This window comes from Schistocerca gregaria, chromosome 1, assembly GCF_023897955.1.
Source record: "Schistocerca gregaria isolate iqSchGreg1 chromosome 1, iqSchGreg1.2, whole genome shotgun sequence".
NCBI lineage: Eukaryota > Metazoa > Arthropoda > Insecta > Orthoptera > Acrididae > Schistocerca > Schistocerca gregaria.
This window is the reverse complement of record NC_064920.1, coordinates 194,392,590-194,416,208: the sequence shown is the minus strand read 5'-3', so window position 1 is coordinate 194,416,208 and position 23,619 is coordinate 194,392,590. Positions and strand designations below refer to the sequence as shown.

General features: G+C 36.7%; 1 protein-coding gene across 2 annotated transcripts in view; it reads right to left on the bottom strand.

Annotated features, from left to right (window-relative positions):
* LOC126336530 (cohesin subunit SA-1) overlaps positions 1-23,619 on the bottom strand; it is a 141,204-nt gene that overhangs the window by 34,208 nt on the left and 83,377 nt on the right. The window contains exons 16-18 of one of the 2 annotated variants that reach the window (XM_050000330.1): positions 23,464-23,617; positions 1,026-1,055; positions 232-365 (exon numbers count right to left, since the gene is read on the bottom strand). In XM_050000330.1, the coding sequence (XP_049856287.1) occupies positions 232-365; positions 1,026-1,055; positions 23,464-23,617 (318 nt within the window). The remainder of the gene's footprint in view (positions 1-231; positions 366-1,025; positions 1,056-23,463; positions 23,618-23,619) is intronic. The other variant, XM_050000342.1, reaches the window with a different exon arrangement.

The window sequence follows — 23,619 nt, the reverse complement described above, 5'->3', positions numbered from 1 at the left end:
ATGTCAACTTGCAGCATTAACTTCAGTCATATGTTGAAAGAAACTTTTGTATAAAATCCATAAACATTTTGTGCCCCATGCTGTATTCCATAATGTAAGAACCTTAAGCGTAATTTAAAAATTGTTTTCCATTTAGCAAGCAGCTAATAGAAGCCGAAAAAAGCACACCTCGATGACACTATTTGCAGCTACAAATTGATTTTTCTCCTGAATTAACCAACTATTTCTTACCTTGACATAATGTTTGAATACATCAGCAGCAACTTTTGTGGGCATTATATTATATACAATAAGCTTGCAGAAAGACGCAAGAAAATTTCGTCTTTTGTGGAGTTCTTCAATTTTTAGGTGTTCATCATGTTCATCTGTGGAAGCAGATAAAGTGTTACATTAGCAGAGTGATTTTGAGGGATGCATAACAATATGTACAGTGAAACCTCGATCACACTCAATTTCAAACTGGGAGGAGAGACCGGGACTGGAGAAACTATCTTCTACAGTAACACCTCTTTCAATTATTAGTACTGAAACTTACTTTGTATGAAGTTAACTCTGCACAAATTAAAAGTTAGCATGCAAATAATCAAGCAATAATACAAGTCTGAGCTCACAACTTTAACTATTCAGTAACTTTTATATAATTTTATTCCAAAATGAGGGACCTTCTGAAATGTCTTTCTCTCTGTTCACTTAAGAAGATAAATGATTGAAGAAGAAGGCTTGGGAGGAACAACCGATAATTCAAAAAGAACCAAAATAAAACAAAAGCTACTGAGAAATTCCATTATCTGGGAGTCCTCACATACACATACAAGCACGATCATACAATTTATGTATTAGTTTGGATACTAAAATTTTTGGCTGTGTGTTGTCAAATACTTTACTGTATTCAGATAAAAAAAATTGATTCTGACAACTGTCAAACAAAATTACAGACCTCACTGACTGCCTACCAAGCCTTCATACAAGCCCATATTCCGGACTAATATGTAGCACAATTGAAAATATTTACGAAGTTAACATACCTTGGGGCTCAGTTGGGATCCCTACGCTTCCTGCAAACAAAGAGAAAGAAACGAATGTTTCAGCCTGAAGATGGCATCACAAGGCTTTAGAGCAATGGCCTTGCTTTCTCACATGTTTCAGACAGAGTGGTCTATTCACAACAGCCCCATCCATCACAACCCATAGTTTCTTAGTTAAAGTTATATATAACAAAAGCATATGCTTTCAATTTCAATATTATCTGCAGCATTTAGCATGTTTTTAATTGCCATAAGATAATGTAGATTTTTTAAATCTCAACTGAAGATGTGAAAGTGCAGGACCAGTGGCTGACTATAAACTATATTACAATACTACTAACTGCTTTCTAATTTTACAATGACAATTTACAATAAAAAATGGTGACTTAATGAGACTAAAAGGAGCATGATATTAGAACTTACTGGTCAAACAGTTCCTCAATGTCTATCCATTATTAGAAAAAGTTCTCTCTAATACTATACAGAATAGTTTCACAATTTTCACATCAAAGTAAACTACAATACACTATTCAAATGGTGATAAATTCATGGAATAAACAGAGTATTATAATGCTATATTAAAGCTACACACAATCAAAAATTGTAGACAGCATTAAGTGCCAGTACTTCAATGTATGTGACAGAAATTTGATAGAAGGGGGAAGAGAGCAATGGAACAGCATCATCCTGGCGATAAAAATGGAAAGAAAAGCAATGCTTATCTTCTTACAAGAACTGTGTCATGCATTAAGGAGATGTCGCTGGATTAAATAACTTAACTCAGGCTCTAGCAACAAATGAAACACTGAAGGGAGGGGGGACACTATTACATAATGAAATACAACAGAACTGATTTCCAAGAATAGCAACAACAATGGCATGCAATTACAGTTTATGCATGTTGAAGTCATATGAACAGTGACGGCATCCTAAGGATACAGGCATTGGTAATGGATCTTATTTCCTTCTGTCAATACATATTTCATACTATTTTCTGATTTGCTTAATGAATCCAAGGGTATAGCATTGAGAAGAATTCGAGACATACTTCACTTCTGTCATCACAATACTGGCTGAAAGATGAATTTTCCAAGATATAACACTCTAAAGGGGGAAAAAATGTCCAGATTGAATTCTGCAAAAAATTGTAACAACCATACAATTTTTACCTGATTTACTCCCTATCTACATAACCTCCTGAACCACTTCATGAAACCAATTGTGAATTCATACCCAGAAACATATAAATTTTGTATTTACATCAATGAATTTACAGAATTTACTCCAAAATGATAACTACACTACTTACTAACCCATGGCTTTACTCCCACAAACATGGCAAAACTGAGTAAAAATGGATTTTGTATTATTTAATTAACCATCCTTCCTAGGCTTAAGATAATTGATGACTGACCACACCAAAAGGTGAATCACTGTTTTCAGTCATAAGAAGCCAATAATTTCACTTACAGATTTTTAGTGACCCGCATCAGAAAAAAAACATATTTTACACAAAATATACAGAGTAGCATCACAGTTATCAGATCAGATCAAGGATTACACCACACCCACTTATTCCACCTGCACCCACAATAAAAGTCTGAATTTGGGATAACACTGGAAATGTATACCCTCCTATTCAAAATGACTGTCACGGAAAGCTTTGCATTCATCTCATGAAATAGATTTTTGCTAACAACAGAATTTTTAATGCTGAACACCGATGACCACTGTTCTTGAAAAGGAATATTAGGCTTTAACATCACATCAATGACAATGTCAATAGAGGAGCAGCACAAGCTTGGAGTTGGGGAAAAAAATGGAGAAGGAATTCAGCCACACCTGAGGAACCACCTTCGCTACCACCAAAGTGACTTAAAGAAATCACAGAAAACCTAAGCCTGGATGGCCATAGAAGGTAGTGTATTATTACTGCTCCAGCACCCTGAATTACGATAAAAGAAATCACTATTACTGTTACAGTAAGGACCATTTCTAACTGTGCTATGTGATAGAACACTCTCTCATGGAAAATGTGTTGGCTGTAACACCAAAGCTACTAACAACTGTGAACTTTGTCAAAAATTTGTGGCCTACTCAGATAAATCTACTAAATATTTTGGAAACTTGCTACTCCCCATATAGTGCAGATGCTGGGTCACAGAAAGCCACAACAGAATGACAGACAAAGTTAGCTTTCTGCCAACAAGGCCTTTGTCAAAAGTAGATAAATAAACACACACACACACACACACACACACACACACACACACACACACACACACACGGCCACAGTCTCTGCAGCTAGAACCAGGGTATGTATGCTGTCTACTTTTGACAAAGGCATTGTTGGCCGAAAGCTAACTTTCTGGCAGTCTTTCTGTTGTGCCTTTCTGTGGCTCAGCATCTCCGCTATATCGTGAGAAGCTAGTATCATTTTCGTTACATTGTTACATTCCATCCTGGATTTTCCATTGTCTGAAATATTTTGGTTGTCATTAGATACATTGAGCTATGCGCAAATGTTACCATTACCAAATTACATCAGTTTGTGAAGCACATACCCTGCACTGCCTAGCATTAGGACACACATTAAATCTCTATACTTTCTAATAAGGTCATATGTTCAAAAAGAGTTAAATTTAAATATATGAAGTATTCTGGATGCTACTGAACTAGCTTACTCTCACCCTGTTAGTTCTATGTTTTTCTCTAGAATCCATGTCGAAGCTGGAATGCAATTTTAATTAAATCTTATCTGAACTACTTGAAAGAGTAACTTTTTTTTATTTGTACAGAATACATTGGTCTATAGTCATACATGAAATACACATTGTTAAAAGTCATACTTGGAGAGGGAAGAAATATTAGCATTAGGCTTTCAGAACAAAAAAGGTTCAAATGTCACACTACGCAAGTTGAAACACTTACTTAAATTCATACACATACACTTCATCTTTGTTGTTTCTTAGTACACGCTCATGACTCTTGAATGAAACTACGTTATACATTTTAAAATCTCAGATCCATATTCTAGAAAAGGTCAACGAACTCTCAATTTTATTACTTTCTCAAATCATCAATAACACAAATTTTTAAATGAAACTTCTTCCTTGACAACAGCACAATAAGGACTGACTCTATAAAAGAAACATCGTTGACTGGAGGTCAATTTTAACCTTGGTTCAGAAATAGAATTCTGTTTAGGGCTCCACTTTATTGTATAACATTTAACAAGAATTCACTGAACGAGGTTCAGTATTGTACTAAATTAGCACAAAACATTGCTATAATCTATTATTGACATGATTATCACGCTTCAAATGCAGGTATCAGTAGTACATTGTAAATACACAGCAAAGGAGAGGCATGGAAAGAAGCTACTGCTGGCTAATTCACACAATATACGGACAAATTCTTGGGAATATTTGAAAATGTGTTATGACACTATTAAGGGAAGAACCAAGAAAGCATTCACGCATGACTGTGTAATTTTAAGATGCATCTATGTAATTACATGTACCACAAAAATTGGAGCAAAACAATTGTCATAACTTTTCAGGGTTAACTGCAAAAAATTGATAGTGGTAATTTCATCAGGCCTACTGTTACTGCAAAATGGGCAAACACTAATTTTGGGCCTGAAGAAACTACTGATTTCCGTTTCCAAACACTACAATGACAATTCAGATTTTCATTCCAAAGTTACATTTTAGTACAATCTGATAAAGCTTTTGAAACGAATTTGCTGCTTGAAAGATAGTTTCTGTTATTCATTACATTCTTGTCCATTTCTTGTTTTAACACCAATTTAAATAACACCAAAGGTTATAGCTCATTCACACCAGTAAATGAGTAGATGACTGTAGCTTCAACTCATTCAAAATATTTTTCTCCTTGGTGATGACAGTGAAAGATGACAATGAGCTGGTAAGACAGTAGCAAAAGTTAAGTGACAGTAGTACATTTTGTATTTTGAACTACAAATAACCTCTAATTACCAGCAGATATGCAATACACAAACCAGGATTCTGTCATGGCATCTACAGTGTTAGAATTGCATCCCAAACAAGAAAAAATGAAAACAATAATTGTTTTGATGTGAAATACAAATTTTATGAAAGAAGATTACAGAGCATAGAGTGCAAACATAAAAAAGTACAGTATTACTTGAGGAAAATAAAATAAGAATGGTAGCACTGAAAGTAGATATAGAAATTAAAGAACTGGAAATAAAAGACATGAAAAGAAAATAATGTTTTTAAACTGACACTTTGCACATTTATTCCAGTTTTGTAACCATTTATATGCAAATCCCTCATTGTATTGCAACTCCAGTTAGCTTTCTTTTCTGTCTCGTGTGGGTATTTCTTCATAGACTCTTCTAACAAGTTATAGACTCCTCCTCCAAAGCACTGGCAGCTGTATTGTATTGTGCAAGTCAAATACTATATTTTGCCACAATTTATTTTTACTCTGTGTCCTAAACTTGAACACCTCAGCATTTTGCACTTTAACAAACACTGTCAAGAAAAGTGGCAAGAGGAAAAAATATTCCGCACAGTGATGTGGAATAGAAGAAGTGATCCTGTGACTGTCTTCCAGGACACTACCACTGAGCCACACTTGGTAGTAACAAAATGACTAAAATATGAGTACTGCTAATCTTATTAATAAATGACTATGCAGTTGGCATTGCATTTCATGCACATGTTTTGTAGTTAACAATTTAAAGTGAATTGTGAAGCTGTTGGTATTCAAGTCTATACAGAGATTATTTTTGTAAGAGGTTTTCGGTCACTACTGGCTGTTCTCAAACTTCATGTATTTAATATTCGACTCCAAATATTTTGAATTTCCCCTTCTTATACTGCCAGTGTCTATAAAATGCCTTAAACTAATAATACCAATTACCAGTTGAGTCCAAGAAAGAACTTTCACAGTTGATAATCGCACAAGTTTCAGGGTGTGACAGTGGTATATTCACACATTTACGTTAATTTTTTACATTAATAACAATTTCTTTAATATTTACTTCTTTTTAACTCATATTTGCACAAAAGGAAACTTGTTTTTTAACGCCACTAAGCTGTGAACTGATGACTGCTGCTGAACTTATCTTGATCCACAAAACTGATTCTATTTCAAGGCAACATAATTTGAGATTTACATTTATACAACACATCTCCTCCTTCCCTCTCTCCTTCTCCATCTCCTCCTTCCACTCTCTCCAACCTCAAGCCTTTTTGACTGTTAATGTCACTGAAACAATGGTTAGGAATTGAAGTCGCTTAAAATGAATGGATACATTGTTTGGGATCATTGGTGTATGGGGGTATGAAAGATCTATCTTGCTGCTGGACGTGTGAGGACAGTAGCTTCAATGACAGTATTCAGCATAGTTTTAATTGACAAACAGGTTACCAAGTTCGGACAATTCAGAGTATATAGTAGCATTCTGATCGTAAGCCGATAAGCCGTAAGTATAGCTTTCCTATGTTCTGTTCAAACTGACTGTGAAGAAGGAAACAAAAAAGTAGATAGTTCTGTATACCATTTTTGTTTAAACTTAGATAAGAATAAAGAATATATACAAGAGAAACAATTTGTTTAATGGTTTAAATGGCTTGCTATTGCAGTTAAACTGAATGCAAGAAAGAAAACGAAACCACACATTTTCACAGCACAGCATTTTATTTCTCACAGTGGATTTTCAATGGAAATCCTGTGCACTGTTGATTAAGAAAATATACAGGCAATATCTGTGTTTATAAGAGTATCATGTAAAAATTTGAAGTCAGTGAAGAACTTTTCAAGGTTTTCGATACCAACTTTCACTTACATAAATAGCTTATGTCTGTCCAAATGTTTATTAGCATACTGCGTAACAATGTGAAGCAAATCAGTCAGAAACTTTGAAATTTTTGGTAACAATGTTAAGTGATGACTCATATTTATTTAGTAGTGCAGATGGTATTTGCATCTATTACTCAGGAGGAAGGAACGAAATGTTTGCAATAAGTTTAACTGAAAAAATTTAAAGCAACTGTACAATTTGGTAGAAGAATTCATTAAAAACAAATTCTAAAATCTAATTTACATGATTAAATTACGTAATTTACAAATTGTGGGCATAAAGTATCCCCCTCTGGTATTACCAGGATTAATGGCAGAAAAATAAATATTACAATGTTTGCCTTAATTTAGGTGGGGGGCATGACAACAGTGTCTGAGGAAGACTGTGACTGATATTTTTAGTATCACAATTAGTTTGCAATTCTCACTCAAATAATCAACATATTACATTACTTAAAGAGTGGTGGTATTATTAAAGACATGCAATAATAAAAAAAAAATGGAAAGGCTAGTATTCAGGAATTTAAAGGCAACCACCATTTAGTTTTAGTTCATAAAGACAAAGCCATCCACCACGGATGCGTTAAAAGTGTCATAATGTAATGTACTAAATTTATTCTTTTGTACCCATGCAAACATTTACAGCACACACGACCTTAACTCATTACAGCTTTCTTATAACAGGACAAGGAAAAAAATTCCCGGATTTTTCCCAGATTTCCTAGTTAAAAATATCCTTTCTCCTGGGTGAATACACACTTTTTCAGTGTTAAGTGACAGTATACTTTTCCTCAGAAATGTAAAACTTATTAACCACTGAATCGTTATGGTTTTCTACACTGGTGTAGAATTTCCCGGCACTTTACATAACTAAACCTATGGGTGAAAAAACACTATTTCGAAAGATCTGTGATGTGCAGCAACATGTAGGCTGCATTTTTTCTTATGACGAGAGTATAAATTCGAATTCCATGAAACACCTCATGTTACTATCCGAAGCATTGAAATAGAGATTTGGATGTGCAGCCAGTCATAGTTCATTTCATGTGATCTCGCCAGCCAATGACGACGGATATTCATAGCAAGGACACACGATGTAGTCAGCCAATAGCAACATTATTGTTCAGTAATGTGAAAACGCAAATAGGAAATGTCAATGGATTAAATTAATATACAAGGTGTTACAAGAAAAGCAAAGCTTTCACATATAATATTGATCTCAAAGATTAATAAGCTGCAAGAAAATCTAAGTCTTCACATATAATGTTGATCTTTTTTCCACGTGTTATATTTTAAGACATATCACATAAATGGGCCAGTAAAATTTTTAACAACATAAATGTCTGATCCTCTGGGCTCGAAATTCTTCACAAAGAGTTGATTTTTAAATGAGAGTCAGACTCTGTGTGATTTAAGAAATTCATCGTACATTCTCACACTTAGTTCACCTTGCACAAGAGGAAACTTACTTTTAAAGTAACGCTTTTCCAACCACCATTGGCAATATTTTCCCACAACTGTTAGAATTACGTTCTTTTCAGCAGTTGCCACAGAGTGCCAGATAACAGGCGCCACTGTGCTTGCACAGATACAATGACGGGAGGAAGCCCGTATGTTCATACGTGTAAAATATTTTATATCACAAGAGAAACAAGACATCAGAGGATACTCCAAGAGCATCGGAATTCTGTGAAACATACTAAAATGCAAAATTCGGCCTAAAGTGCAGATTTGTATGTCCAGATTTGCATGTAAATTTTCTCAGAGTATCAGTACTGTATTATCTCATGTTTGGTTCTTTATTATGGCATAATGCCATACATGCTAGAAGTTGAACCCGTGCACTTCAAATTTGCTAACAGTTGAAACTAGCCAATGGCATGGAATTAAACACTTCTTTTCAAATAAATTGCCTGTCTCTGCAGAAAAGATTAATGAAAGTCAAATTTTTGTACCAAACTGACAAAAATAACTTCATTGTTCTGCAAGGTGATTAATGTTCAATTGTGAGAAAGATGGAAATATAATAAAAACTGAAACTAATAACTTATTTTAGCCTTCCCTTCCATAATTATGTGAATGTATTTTAATTCACTTGATAGCCCCCAACCACAGAAAACTGTTTTGTTTCCATTGGACATGACAGCAATAAACAATGAGGAAACAGCAACATCACTAATCGTAAATACAGGGCAAGAGGAGACTACCCACCTCCCCACTACAACGCAGACTGGTCTGTGTATCATTCCCGAATCCACATAAACAGCGATTGGCACTCAGCCGTTCAGTTTTATTCTGCTCTGCTCATATAGCCCTGTCGCCTTTTGTCTGCAGGGCAGTTTATTTCTAGATGCGACGGGGATTCCCCTGGCAAAGACATCATGTACACTGTGTACGCATTCAAAAAACAATTTATGATTTATTCAGAAATCCACTTACAATGTGTTCAAAAACGAACACAGATGTGTTTCAAAATCATATGAATAAAGAATAGACCAACGTGTACGGGATGCTAAGCGCTTTGTGAAACAAGAGTCAACCCTGCCCCCTACCCTCCCGGAATTGCTGCCCAGAGCCAATACCACAGTTTGCCTACGCCCCTTAAATCCGAGCCTGTTGCACATGCATGAAGATTAAGCTGGTAGCTTGGGTGCGCCAGCAAAATTTTTCCGGATAGCATCTGGCCGCTTGCTGCTATTGCTTATATAGTTAACAGCTACATTTCTGTAGCCAGAGGCGGAAGAAGATACTACACATACATGACTGAACTGTGCATGTGCATGGCCTGCTCACTACTGCTCAAATGAATCTAATGTAAACAGTTGTGACATCACACTCATTGGAGGCAATTTGTTGTTATGCAGCATTCCACAGTCTTCCTGAAGCCTTTGGCACATTTTGCAGCTGGCAGACACTTGTATGAGTACCGTGTTTTGTTGTTGTATATGACACATTTCATTTGCAACTTAAGTTTAATATTAGTCTTTTTACTATCTATCATGTTTTATTGCTGCAGTAATATTCTGCAGCACCATGACACGATAATACCCTTTGTTATAATACTGGTTCTTATCAGTCAAAATTACATAAAACTAACAGAAAACTAAAACAATGAAAAATTCCTGGAATTCTAAAAAATTCCCACATTTTTCCCAGTTTTCTCCTGGATGAAAAAATTCCTGGGTTTTTCCCTGATCTAATGGGTCGTATACACCCTGTTTAATCGGCCTCCACATATCAGTACAGAAAACAAAACTTAAAATTTGATAATTTAAATTTCATTTTTACTTGACTCTTATTATGAATATCATGGATTGTTCCTGACAAGAGGTGTGGAATAATTTTTATTTTCTTTCTGATACCTAAAGGGTGCTTTTTCCTTATCTCTTGTTTATAATGAAAAAATCTTTGTCACACGAATTCAAGATTACAGACTACCCCAAATTAACGAACTCGCTTTTAAGGAAATCTCACTTGTAACGAATATTTCCAACAGTCCTGACAAAATTCCCATAAGAACAATGTTGCTTCTCCCAGCTTTTAACTAACCCTGCTTTAAGTAAACATTCACTTTTAAGGTGTAAATATGAAACAGTTTCCAAATTCAAATCCAGTTTTTATGTAACTTCTAACATGTTTCACTGAGATTCCGATTTCTTTCCACCCCATGCTGATCGTAATTTTTGTCCTGTGATGTCGTATATGGTAATCAGTTCAACAGGTCAATGTGCGCTAAGCACATAGTCAATAACTTTACTTTCCTTGTAGCAATAGAAACAGATGCTTTGAAAGAATTGGAAATTAATTTCTATCCAACATATCCTGATGTTATAGTCACTGACCTACAAGTATGAAGTGTGGAAAGTATAGGTGTTTGGTTACTGAAGTGTAGAAAGTATCAGACTTTTGTTGAGTTATTGCCTGCAACATACAAAGTTTATAGTTCAGCAAAAACTGACAATGACAATCTTAAGATGAATCTTTCCAACATGGTGAAGAAATATGATTTAGTGCCACCTACATATGCCTAACATTTAAGGATGGAGCATGTCAAATGCTGAAGTTAAAGATTCCTGCAGATCCAAAAAAGAACATTCATATGTCTATGTTTAATGCTGCGGAAAATATTATTTTAAGCAGCTTCAAGGGCTCAGAAGTGGAAGAATTCCTATAAGAGACAAGAGAAGGCTTATGAAATCACTCTGAAGATTGGCACAGAAAACTTCAGTGCATCAAATGGCTGGTTGAACTGTTTTTAAAAAAACAACAATCTCTGTCATTTCAAAAGACAAGTTGAGAAAGTAAGTCTCTGCTCACACAAAGGGTGAACTATTTAAAAAACATTACTTTGCTACAATCGGTACATGGTTATGAGCCTAGTTGTACACTCCTGGAAATGGAAAAAAGAACACATTGACACCGGTGTCAGACCCACCATACTTGCTCCGGACACTGCGAGAGGGCTGTACAAGCAATGATCACACGCACGGCACAGCGGACACACCACGAACCGATGTTGGCCGTCGAATGGCGCTAGCTGCGCAGCATTTGTGCACCGCCGCCGTCAGTGTCAGCCAGTTTGCCGTGACATACGGAGCTCCATCGCAGTCTTTAACACTGGTAGCATGCCGCAACAGCGTGGACGTGAACCGTATGTGCAGTTGACGGACTTTGAGCGAGGGCGTATAGTGGGCATGCGGGAGGCTGGGTGGACGTACCGCCGAATTGCTCAACACGTGAGGCGTGAGGTCTCCACAGTACATCGATGTTGTCGCCAGTGGTCGGCGGAAGGTGCACGTGCCCGTCGACCTGGGACAGGACTGCAACGACGCACGGATGCACGCCAAGACCGTAGGATCCTACGCAGTGCCGTAGGGGACCGTACCGCCACTTCCCAGCAAATTAGGGACACTGTTGCTCCTGGGGTATCGGCGAGGACCATTCGCAACCGTATCCACGAAGCTGGGCTACGGTCCCGCACACCGGTAGGCCGTCTTCCGCTCACGCCCCAACATCGTGCAGCCCGCCCCCAGTGGTGTCGCGACAGGCGTGAATGGAGGGACGAATGAAGACGTGTCGTCTTCAGCGATGAGAGTCGCTTCTGCCTTGGTGCCAATGATGGTCGTATGCGTGTTTGGCACCGTGCAGGTGAGCGCCACAAATAGGACTGCATACAACCGAGGCGCACAGGGCCAACACCCGGCATCATGGTGTGGGGAGCGATCTCTTACACTGGCCGTACACCTCTGGTGATCGTCGAGGGGACACTGAATAGTGCACGGTACATCCAAACCGTCATCGAACCCATCGTTCTACCATTCCTAGACCGGCAAGGGAACTTGCTGTTCCAACAGGACAATGCACGTCCGCATGTATCCCATGGCACCCAACGTGCTCTAGAAGGTGTAAGTCAACTACCCTGGCCAGCAAGATCTCCGGATCTGTCCCCCATTGAGCATGTTTGGGACTGGATGAAGCGTCGTCTCACGCGGTCTGCACGTCCAGCACGAATGCTGGTCCAACTGAGGCGCCAGGTGGAAATGGCATGGCAAGCCGTTCCACAGGACTACATCCAACATCTCTACGATCGTCTCCATGGGAGAATAGCAGCCTGCATTGCTGCGAAAGGTGGATATACACTGTACTAGTGCCGACATTGTGCATGCTCTGTTGCCTGTGTCTATGTGCCTGTGGTTCTGTCAGTGTGATCATGTGATGTATCTGACCCCAGGAATGTGTCAATAAAGTTTCCCCTTCCTGGGACAATGAATTCACGGTGTTCTTATTTCAATTTCCAGGAGTGTATTTTCAGTGTTGATGAAAATAGCATCTTTAATAATTTACTTCCTGCAAAATTATATTATGTTAAGGGCGAGAAATGCCAAGTTGGTAAAAAAAGCTATTGTGCATAAATAGTGATGGAAGTGAAAAGTTGCCACCGCTGTTAACTCCAAATGTTTGCAAAACATAAAAATGCTACTTTGTACTTACGAGTACAACAGCAATCCCTGGAGATGTCCGCAATCTTTAAGACTTTTTGGGGTGTTTAGATGCCAAGACTGGTGCACCAGGAAGGATAATTGAGCTCATCAATGACCTATACCCTTTACATCCTAAAGAACCATAATTTCAGACGAATGCAAATGTTGTGTTCCTTCCTTCAAGCTGCAGAATTCATCTGCAGCCTCTGGACAAGTGCATAATAAACTCTGTTAAATCCAAGTACAGAGTAGGTGTAGTCTACCAGTCAATTACATTCTTTGAGAGGAAGGAAGTGATGAGACTTAACACTGAACATGCTATGTGAAAGTTTGCTGCTGCATGGAATTCAATAACACAGCACACTGTGTTAAACTGTTTCACAAAGGCTGTCTGTGATGCATCATTTGATGTTGAAGACAACATTGTGCTTGAAGAGGAATGGAGGAGCAAAGTGATATTTCTGAAAATATGACATTCCAGGACACTGTTTGTTGTGATGATGACAGCCTAACTTCCACACCCAAGATTTAAGAATGTAAAATGCTTGTGAAGGAATACAGGTAGGAGCTGGCAATGACACTGATGGAAAAAAGAGTGTGTTGCATCAAGCTTTGCTGCTGCTGCTGCTGCTGCTGCTGCTGTGCAAGGAACTGATACTGTCAGCAATTTATTTTCCTCTTTAATGTAGATGAATCAATTCTAACTAATATCAACCAGCTAGAGCAACAACATTTTCCACTACAATATCTGGAAGGATAAACAAGACAACCGTTTCTTTAAGACAAGGACTGCATTTAAATTTGTAGTAGAGGAGATTGCTAATTTTGTAATTAAACAGCACTTGTATCACCTACAAACGCTTGACTTATTATTCTGCATCACTCATTTCATGCACTCTGCCAACCCCCCCCCCCCCCCCAACTTATGAAAATCCCCATTTAAGGAAAAAGTATCTGGGTCCCCAGAAATTCATTAAAAAGGAGTTTTACTTTAACTGCCTTTAGTTCTTTCAAATTCCTAGTGGCTGCTGCCACTTTGTTCATTAGTGTGTACATGTTTATAGATAACTGCAAACTTATTACAACTCTTTCCTATCATTTCAAACTTTCCACACACATTTCTTATCTTGAAAAATCTTTATAAAGGTACATTAAAACAGCAGCAAGTACACTGTTCCTATAGTAGCATTACAGGCATGAGAGAGAGAGAGAGAGAGAGAGAGAGAGAGAGAGAGAGAGAGAGAGAGAGAGAGAGAGAACAGTGCATACCCAGAAACTCATTCTGCAGATCTGTCCCCAAAATTAAAAATTTGCCTTCTAAACCAAATTTTTAAAGCTTCAGGTTCTGGACAACATTCATGTGGATTATTTAACCAAGACTATTATTTTGGGCAGAAAAACAGAAAAGTCCGTGGATGTCTTCATCAATGTGAAATGGTAACTGTTTTTCACATTTAACATTGACAACACCTAAATAAATTCATAATGTATTTATAACATACTGCCAGAAAAAAAAAATCATAACCAAATGGTACACATTGAGGCACATCAATTCAATTACTTTAGAATCCCAGTTAACAAGAAGTCACTGTAAAGTAAGCCACAACAAAGATATATATTGCACTACTTCATGTTTGTTATTCACTAGTTATGAATTCTGAATTGTTTCAGTTGAACTGTTGTGACAATGAGATTCAAATGTCATACTTGATACATGTCTTGTGAGAATTTCATAAAAAATGTTCAACAATCTGAAGCAGGATATTGTAAATATACTGTCTGAACAAAAGCTTTACATACAGAGAAAAGCGATCCCTCAGTCAGTTTACAAGCCATTAACCATTTATTTGTGAAAGACTCATACTGACATACGCAACTAGATACCAATACATTTCTAAAACGTAAGACTTTCTACAAACTTCAATGCCCTCTACCCAGTGATATTAATGGTTATAAAAGCAAACACATGAGTGAGGTGATTGTTATGAACAGAATGTGTGTAAAAATAGATTATGAATGCAATGAGACTATAATGACCAAATGACATCAATCAAAAAATAACAAGAATAGAAAACATGGGAAAAATTGTGGATGCTCTGAAAATGCCTTGAAATAAGATGGTAAAATCATGCCTCATGCAAATAAAGGAAGTTACACTAATAATATGGACAACATACACAGTTCTAAAAGAAAGAAAGAAAAAATAATCATGAGAAAATGGAGAACTACAATAACACAAGTTGTTTCCTTTCCAGTTTATGTGACATATTCGCTGTGATCTACAAAAGAATTAAATTGTAACAGAAAAATATGTAAAAAAAATGGAAGGTCAACCACTTACCTATAGAGCTCTGCTGCATGGCACACACAAATACATAGCAGAAAACACTTAACACTAACTATCAAGTTCTTGCTGTTTTTCCTAGTAAGAATTCACATATTCACACACACAACCACAGACATCCAAGTATACACACTTGAAGTAGTGGTGAGACTCGCTACCGCAAGCATGTACATTTGGGTATGTGTCGTTCATTGTAGTCTTACTAGAAAAAGAGCAAGAACTCTGAAGTTAGAATTAACTGTTTTCTATTACACGATTGTGTGTACCCACTCCAGTCCTCTATAGATAAGTGATTGCTTTTCCTTATTTTATATATTTTTTCACCAGGACTTTCCATTATTGTTATAATAATATCAGAATATTGTTCTCAACAACTAAAATGAAACACTGATCTTTACTTACGCATAAATTCAACCACAGCATCTTACCTAGCTTTCCCAGTTGGTCAAGGTTACAGTAACATCAGCAAACACCAATACTGACCAGAAAAACTTGCATTTGTGGCAAATATGAATATGCATGTGAATTCTGCCTCAAAACATGAATATGAAAATTTATGTAATAAATGCTTTTCCAAACAAAATTGTATTCAAATGAACTATTTTATCAGAGATGGTTTGAAAAAGCTTTATTTTTTGCATGCAAATAATGAAAATTTTTGATTATTAGTACTGTACATCTAGCACAGCTTGGTTTGGAAAAAGAATGTGCACAAGAATGCATTGGCACAACAAAGAGCACAGCATTGCATGAACACAATCACATGCCAGTGCATTCGTTACTTATATTCCGGTGACATGTCAACAGTAGGCAGTTGAATGATCCCTATAACATACAATGGCAATAATCAAACAATGGAAAATCCAGGATAGAATTTAACAATATTATAAGAAGGAAAGATGCTACTCACCATATAGCGGAGATGCAGTCGCAAATAGGCACAACAAAAGGACTCTCACAATTAAAGCTTTCAATCATTAAGGCCTTTACAACAACAACAACACACACACACACACACACACACACACACACACACACGACTGCAGTGTCAGGCAACTGAAACCATACTGCGAGCAGCAGCACCAGTTATGAGAGTGGCGACTGGGTGGGGTAAGGAGGAGGAGGGATAGTATGGTGGTGGGGGGTAGACAGCGAAGTGCTGCATGTTAGACTCAGGGCATCTCCTCTCCAAGTCGCCACTTTCATCAAGCACTGGCTGCTCGCAGTGTGGTTACAGTTGCCCGAGACTGCAGTTTGTGTGTGTGTGTGTGTGTGTGTGTGTGTGTTGACAAAGGCCTTAATGGCTGAAAACTTATTGTGAGACCTTTTAGTTGCGTCTAGCAGTGACTCAGCATCTCCACTATATGGCGAGTAGCAACTTTCCTTCTTATAATATTGATACAATGGCAACAGGAACATATGATGCAGCCTTTGGACTTTGTATCTTAGAACAAAGAAACACTTATGTTTGTCTGCTAACTAAAGTTGGTATCATGTGGTCACTTTAACACAGCAGCTTTGTGTGTGGAATATTTTGAACAACGGATGCATAAGATAGCAGTACAGATTTCGGTCCAAACTTTCTTGGTTACAATGCCGCCAACTTCAACCAACAACTGAGTGGTAAACCATTACCAATGCTTCATGCACCCCATTTTGTTTTGTTTTGCTTCCTTCATTATTATTTTTTAATATTTGAAGTGAGTGAAGAGACTAATCTTGGTCTATTACAGGTTTGAGTATGACACACAGCACCAGACACGATCAGTAATCCCTTGGACCATGCATAAGTTCTGGTTTTGAAAAAACACAAAACACAGGTGTAAAATGAGAGCCCTGCAAGCAGAGTGTGCAGCTTGCTCCTCTGTACTGCTCCTTTCTCTCAGGCTGCCGAAGTTCTTGTTTGTTTATGCTCACAGATTACTGCCACACTGTTGTGTTCACAACACAGTGACTAGAAAAATCAACTGGTCATCATACTTGGATCAAACTGAAAGTCTTCCTGTAAAGTGCGAACAGCATTATTTTAAGTTTTATTTACAAATACTGTAAGTACATTGCCAGTTTCATCTGTTGCGCTGTCAAGTACGGGTCGCATGGCTATGATGCCCACGAAAGGACTCTCCAATATACTAATCAGGACTTACAAGCTACAAATTCAAAATCAGTTTTCCGTAGATTTTGTAACTAATCAAATGAGTGAGAAAAAGATAATGTCAATAAACACTTCAAATCAGAGGGCATTCTGTTTACCAGTGAGAAAATGCTGCTTCTCCACAGCAACAATTATTTGCAGAGAACTGAAATACAGCCGAAGGACAGATACCAGCAAAGCCCGTTTCAGGGGGAGGAGAAAAAAAAAACTGATGATTTTTCAAAAGCAAACATTCCACCCTAAGAGTTCTTACTGTAGGAAGCAGGTAGTGAAAAATATTTATTTTCTTTCATTAATACTATACAGCAAAACCCTGTGGCGACTTCAAAAAATGGCGTAAAATATGGGAAAATGTAAAATGTGAGAAATAATGTTTTAAGCTATTAAAGTTACGTATAGGCTATCCCCTTGCATTTTCACATTTTACATATGATATATGTATGTAATAAGCATCAAAATACTTCTCAGGGACTTGTTTACCTTCTGATAAAGTTTTATTACCTAGTAAAAACTGCTGATATAACTGGAAGAAACGTGGCTCAGTTTCATAGATGGTAATCAATGTTGCTGGAAAGAATGCAGCTCTTATTCATTATGTAAATAATGAAACACTACAACAGTTATGCATTTTTCATGCTTGGCATGACATGCTTCTAGAATTTTTTCTCTTTGTAAAGTGCAAATATTTGCATAAGTACTTTGTGTGGTGTTTGCATGTGTGTTGATTTGTGTCTCTTGCACTGCAGTCATCTTTTTGAAGTTATCAGGTAATGTGCGTCCTCAGTTACATAGAAAACCGCACATATGCAAACTGTCACACTGTTTGTTTGTGTAAAATCACATTAAATACATACATAAATACTGCACTTTATGACAGGAATAAATTCTTGAAACCTGTTTTGTTCAGCATGAAAAAATACATAACTAGCACTGTGTTTAAACCAAAAATATTTGAGCCACGGAAAGTGAATGAAGATGTCAACTAATGCTGCAAGTGGCCCAATGACAAAACAGGCAAACTACGGTTCAACAAAGGTGTCACAACAATCACGAAACTGCACATGCACAGTAGAGACAGTTTGGAAGTGGTTGTGATTGGTCACGATTTTATTATTATTAGTTTTTTTTCTTTTGAATGAACCTAGCTATCAGTCACCAGGCCAAGTAGAGATGGCACTGGCATGAGATATGGCACGAATTGTTCCATCTTTTGCTCATTTCAGATCCACTGAGTACAACACCCTGGTCTCAAAAACTTACCCATTTAACATTTGTAAACACTACTTGACACCCAATGCCATTTTATTTTTTCATTAAGTGTAAACTTCGGGAAAACTGTAAATATGTTGATGCAAAATTAGGTGCAAATTAACATTGTGGATACAGGGAATTTGACAGGAGTGATAAACGTTGTTAACGTCAGGAAAACATTAATTCCAGGAAAGTAAAAGTGGGGTTGTACTGTATCTCCAATAACTTTTTCTGATCAACTTCGTCGTAAGACAAACATTTAAACATGTCTAATCACAAAGAAAGGATTCTAATTTTACCCAAAATAGATGCTACGTTTTCACATCACTAACTACCAATTACCAGTTTCAACAACTTTTATGTTTTTATTTGCTTGCCACCTCTCAGAAGGCACACAGTTAGGTTGCTATCCAAAATAGAGGAAAGGGATTTCAATTGCTCTGACAGTGTGGTCAATAAGTTCAATTGTTTCTCTGGAAAAGCACTGAAACAGATATTAATAATTTTTTGTTTTAATAGTATATATGTAATTAGGGATGAAAAAGTGACTTAAACTAGTCAACAGTGAGATAAGAAACTGGCATTCACCTGGAAGAAATTGGTTTTATGGCAATCTGATCATCAGTCTTCTGAAACAGAAATATGGGTTAAACTCCTAAACTGACATGCAGAGTTGGCATGATGCGAGTTATTTTAGAACATACTTCATTCGGAGACAAGGGTAGAATATGGTACCAACCTAAGGGCTGTGGCTATGCCGCTTTTCACCATATTTTTTATACTAGGGGACCTACTCCCACAGCAGAGTATCACACGACGAAAGTGCTGGGACACAAACACCAGAAAACCATACAACATTGAACTTTTATGTTCCCGGAATTAACATTTTCCTGCAATTGATGACTATCATTCCCATCAAATTTCCTATGTCCACCATGTTAATTTGCACCCAATTTTGTATTAACACATCAACAATTTCCTCACTTTCCAAAAAATGTTCATGGAGAAAATAACTGATATAATGCACACAAAATTACAATGGCTGTCAAGTGCATTTACAAACATTACTTCCTTAAGTTTCTTGACACCAGGGTACTCTACGCAGCAGATCAGAACCAGTAAACGGATAAAGTCAAAACATTCATGCTTTACTTCCTGCCACTGCCAAGTGCTACTCAATGTGATGGCTGATTGGAGTAGCTCTGTTTGTTCAAATCACAGTCTTTGAATAAAGATATCATGTCCAACCACAATTATTTCCAAGTTGTCTCTGCTGTGCATGCCCAGCTTTGTGATTGTTGTGGTCATCTTAACACTTCTGCATTATTTGAAACACATTTCGTTGTTTTGTTGCTTGCCCAGCACTGGTTGACAACTTAGTTCATTTCACATTGCTCAAATGCTTTTGGTTTAAACACAGCATCAGTTATGTATTTTTTTTTCAAGCTTAGCAATACAGGTTTTGAGAATTTATTCTCATAGTCAAGTACAAATATTTACATCAGCATTTTTGTGATGTTTCACAGCAAAGCATGTAAGTGATCGTTTGCACGTGTGTGGTACCTGGTAACCTTAAGAATACGATTACAGACCAAGAGATACAGAACACCACATACGCTAACACAACATAAAATACTTCTGTAAATATTTGCACTTGCCAAGAAGAATAAAATCTCGAAATGCGTCATGCCAAGCACAAAATATATGTAGGTGGTGCAGTGTTTTACTTACTTAATGAATAACAACTGCAGGTTTTCCAAAAATATTGATATGGTGTATGAAATTAGGTCAAACGATTCTACTTGCCAGACTCAAACATCAATTGTGAAGTAATGAAGTTAAGTCAAATGTTTCTATTTATCAGACAGTTGCCAGTTCCAGCTACATCAATGGTTTTTATTAGAATAATTATCAGAAGTCTCTGAAAAGTATTTTGATGCTCGTCATGTACATATATAATATATAACGCGTGAAAATGCAAGTGGAAATCCTATGCGTAACTTTTTCTGCTTTCAACATTATTTCCTAAATTTCACAGCATCTTGTCAAGCCTCTTGAAAAGCATAAAAGCAGGGGTCACTGTACTTCAATAGGTCTGTCCATAGTGCACTGATCATGGAAGGCAGATGGCCATAGGCTGATTCTGCTTAACATTATTAATAACAGTTTATTTACAATTTAGGCATCTGAATATTTTTAAATGAGATTCTATGTTTTTTGTTTTCCCTGTTGTTATTTTCAGAGCACAAAATCTCACCATGTTCAAATTGTGAGTTAGTGTCTCTAATTATAGAGACATTTTATATAGCAGATTTTCTGTTTACTTCAACCAAATTAAAAAAAATCCAAAAAATGTGCAGTTACATGTAAAAAGATAATGTGCTCAATAGAAGTGATTATCATGTTTGGTATTTGCTTAGCAATCAACATGCAGGGATTGCCGACATTCTTCGGGAACTCAAATGGGAATCCTTAGAGGGAAGACGACATTCTTTTCAAAGACAACTGTTGCTAAAATTTAGAAAGCTGGGATTGAGAGCTGAATGCAGAGAGATTCTCTGCTGCATACAAGCATTTTGCGTAAGGACCACGAAGATAAAGTAAGACACATTAGCACTCTTATGGAAGCATACAGTCCTTTTCCCCTTGCTTTATTTGTGAATGGAACAGGGAAGGAAATGACTAGTAGTGGTACTAGGAACCCACCATTATGCACCAAACAGTGGCTTGCGTAGTATGTAGATGTACAAACAAGAACTGGCACTTAAAGTGGCTAACTCGGAAAAATTTTAACTACTGCACATAAAACATGCAAGATTAAGGGAGCAGAATATTTGTAATTGACTTCCCTTGTTGCTTTACTCATTTTTTACCCATTGGTGTATGAGAATCCTGACTCTTAGATGCATTTTTAAGTCAAAGCAATCACAAGAAATGTGTTATTTTCACTTCACATGGGAGAAGTATTTAGTTGTGATGTTCTCGTGTAATTTAATTTCATTAAAGAAAACACACAAAAAGGAATTAATTTTCAACTGAAAAATTTATATTCCCCAGAACACCTATTAAGAGCAGTTTCAATAAAATCTATAAACCAGTTCTTCTAAGTTATGTAACTGTTTGAAATATAGTGAACTTATCAAATGATATTACTAATGTTTACAAATGATTGTAACAAATATATGTTGAGAAACTTTGCTTTCTCAGTGTGAAGACCAACTACCAGAAATCTGAACACAATAATCCAAATCACTGCAATGTTTTGCCAAAAATTTAAATAAATTCTAATCACATCACTAGCCGTGCTAGATTGGAGCTTGGTGTACTTTTGCACAAATTGTAAGGTAGTAAATTTTCTCAAAATATAGTAAAAAAAACAGACACTGAATGTACATATGAACTATTATGTAACATATAAAGGTAGCACGTGAAAATAAGGTAACTAATCTGGGCTCAACGAAGCAAGCATTAGTCAAAAGTCAAGCAGCTGATACATTATCAAAACAAAAGGAAAATGTTCATGAATAATGCTGGCATGTACACACACACACACACACACACACACACACACACACACACACACACACACACACACACACACACGTAAATGCAAGAAAACAAACAAAGATGCAATATCCAAAAGATTAAGTATTTTTATATAAATGGCCTCCACAAGGCCACATAACAATGATTATTACACTGTGGTCATGCTGTTCCAGTTGTATAAGGCACTCAAAAAACCACACTCAACTTTGGAAACTTAACGGAGTAATTGCTAGTGTCCTCTCGCAGACACAGTGCTATTGAACTTCACGGCACTGAAGTGGCAACAAAACAAGAGCGATTGGACGTTTCTTAAGAATTATGCTCATTTGTGGGATATATAACTATTATTCTGTTTCAACAAGTACTGGTAATGGATAGATTACTTTTACTGTTTCTCTTTTAAGTTCTTCAATTTATATTACAAAGAAATAACAAAATATTAATAGTTTATGCCGCTATTATACACACAGTAGGTACTTTACAATTACTCTAAATACAATTACTCTAAATACATTAACACCACAAAACTCATAAATAAAAGCCAGATACAAGAGACCTGCAAATACATTAACAAGTGCACATACTGCACATAGTGCACACTGTAAAAAGACTACCTTTAAATAGTCTGCACTGCACTTGTTAGAACAGAAGCAACAGGAAAGGAAGCCCACAGAATGAAGAGTACAAAATACCATAAGGATTACAGATAAAAGCTGTTGACACCATGCTCTTGCATGCCATACAGTTATGGTTGCTTCTAGTTACACAAATACAGGAAAGAATACAGTGGAGAAATAGAAAAGAAAGGGAAGATCAAAATGACAGATGAAAAAGTCAGAAATTTGGAAGAGGCAACAAAATTAAATACCACGGGAGCCAATATTCTATGATGATCACTGCAATATATGTATTTTTTCCCATAGGCAACAGAAATACCTGTGATGGATGGAGGTTTCACTGTATTTTTACAATACAACACTTATGTACAATACAGGGCAACAATATGCTCCACTGTCTAGACATTCCATTAACAAAACTATATGTTTTCATGACAATAAACATCTAAGGGCTGGCAAAAAATACTGCTTTAGGCATATATAAATTTATACAGGGATATAACCAAGAATTAAAATATTAGAATGTACATTTGATCTACATGCAGTTCCAAAATTCTTATTCTATAATTTCATTTCTTCTAATAAACTTATAATACTTTATGCAAGCATTTACTCTGTACAAAATAACAGAAAATTCACTTCCAAGATGCAAATAAAAATTAGTTTGGTAGATTTGTTAAGTACTGACCATCTTCTTCAACAATAAACACATACTGCTGAATGAAGTCATTGAGCATACTCTGCAAGGCTCTGTCTGGCTCATACACGAGGTCAGTTAACGCCTGATTGCTTGCTAATTGGTTACAGAAAACCACAAGAAGGTCACACACAGTGATATATGCCT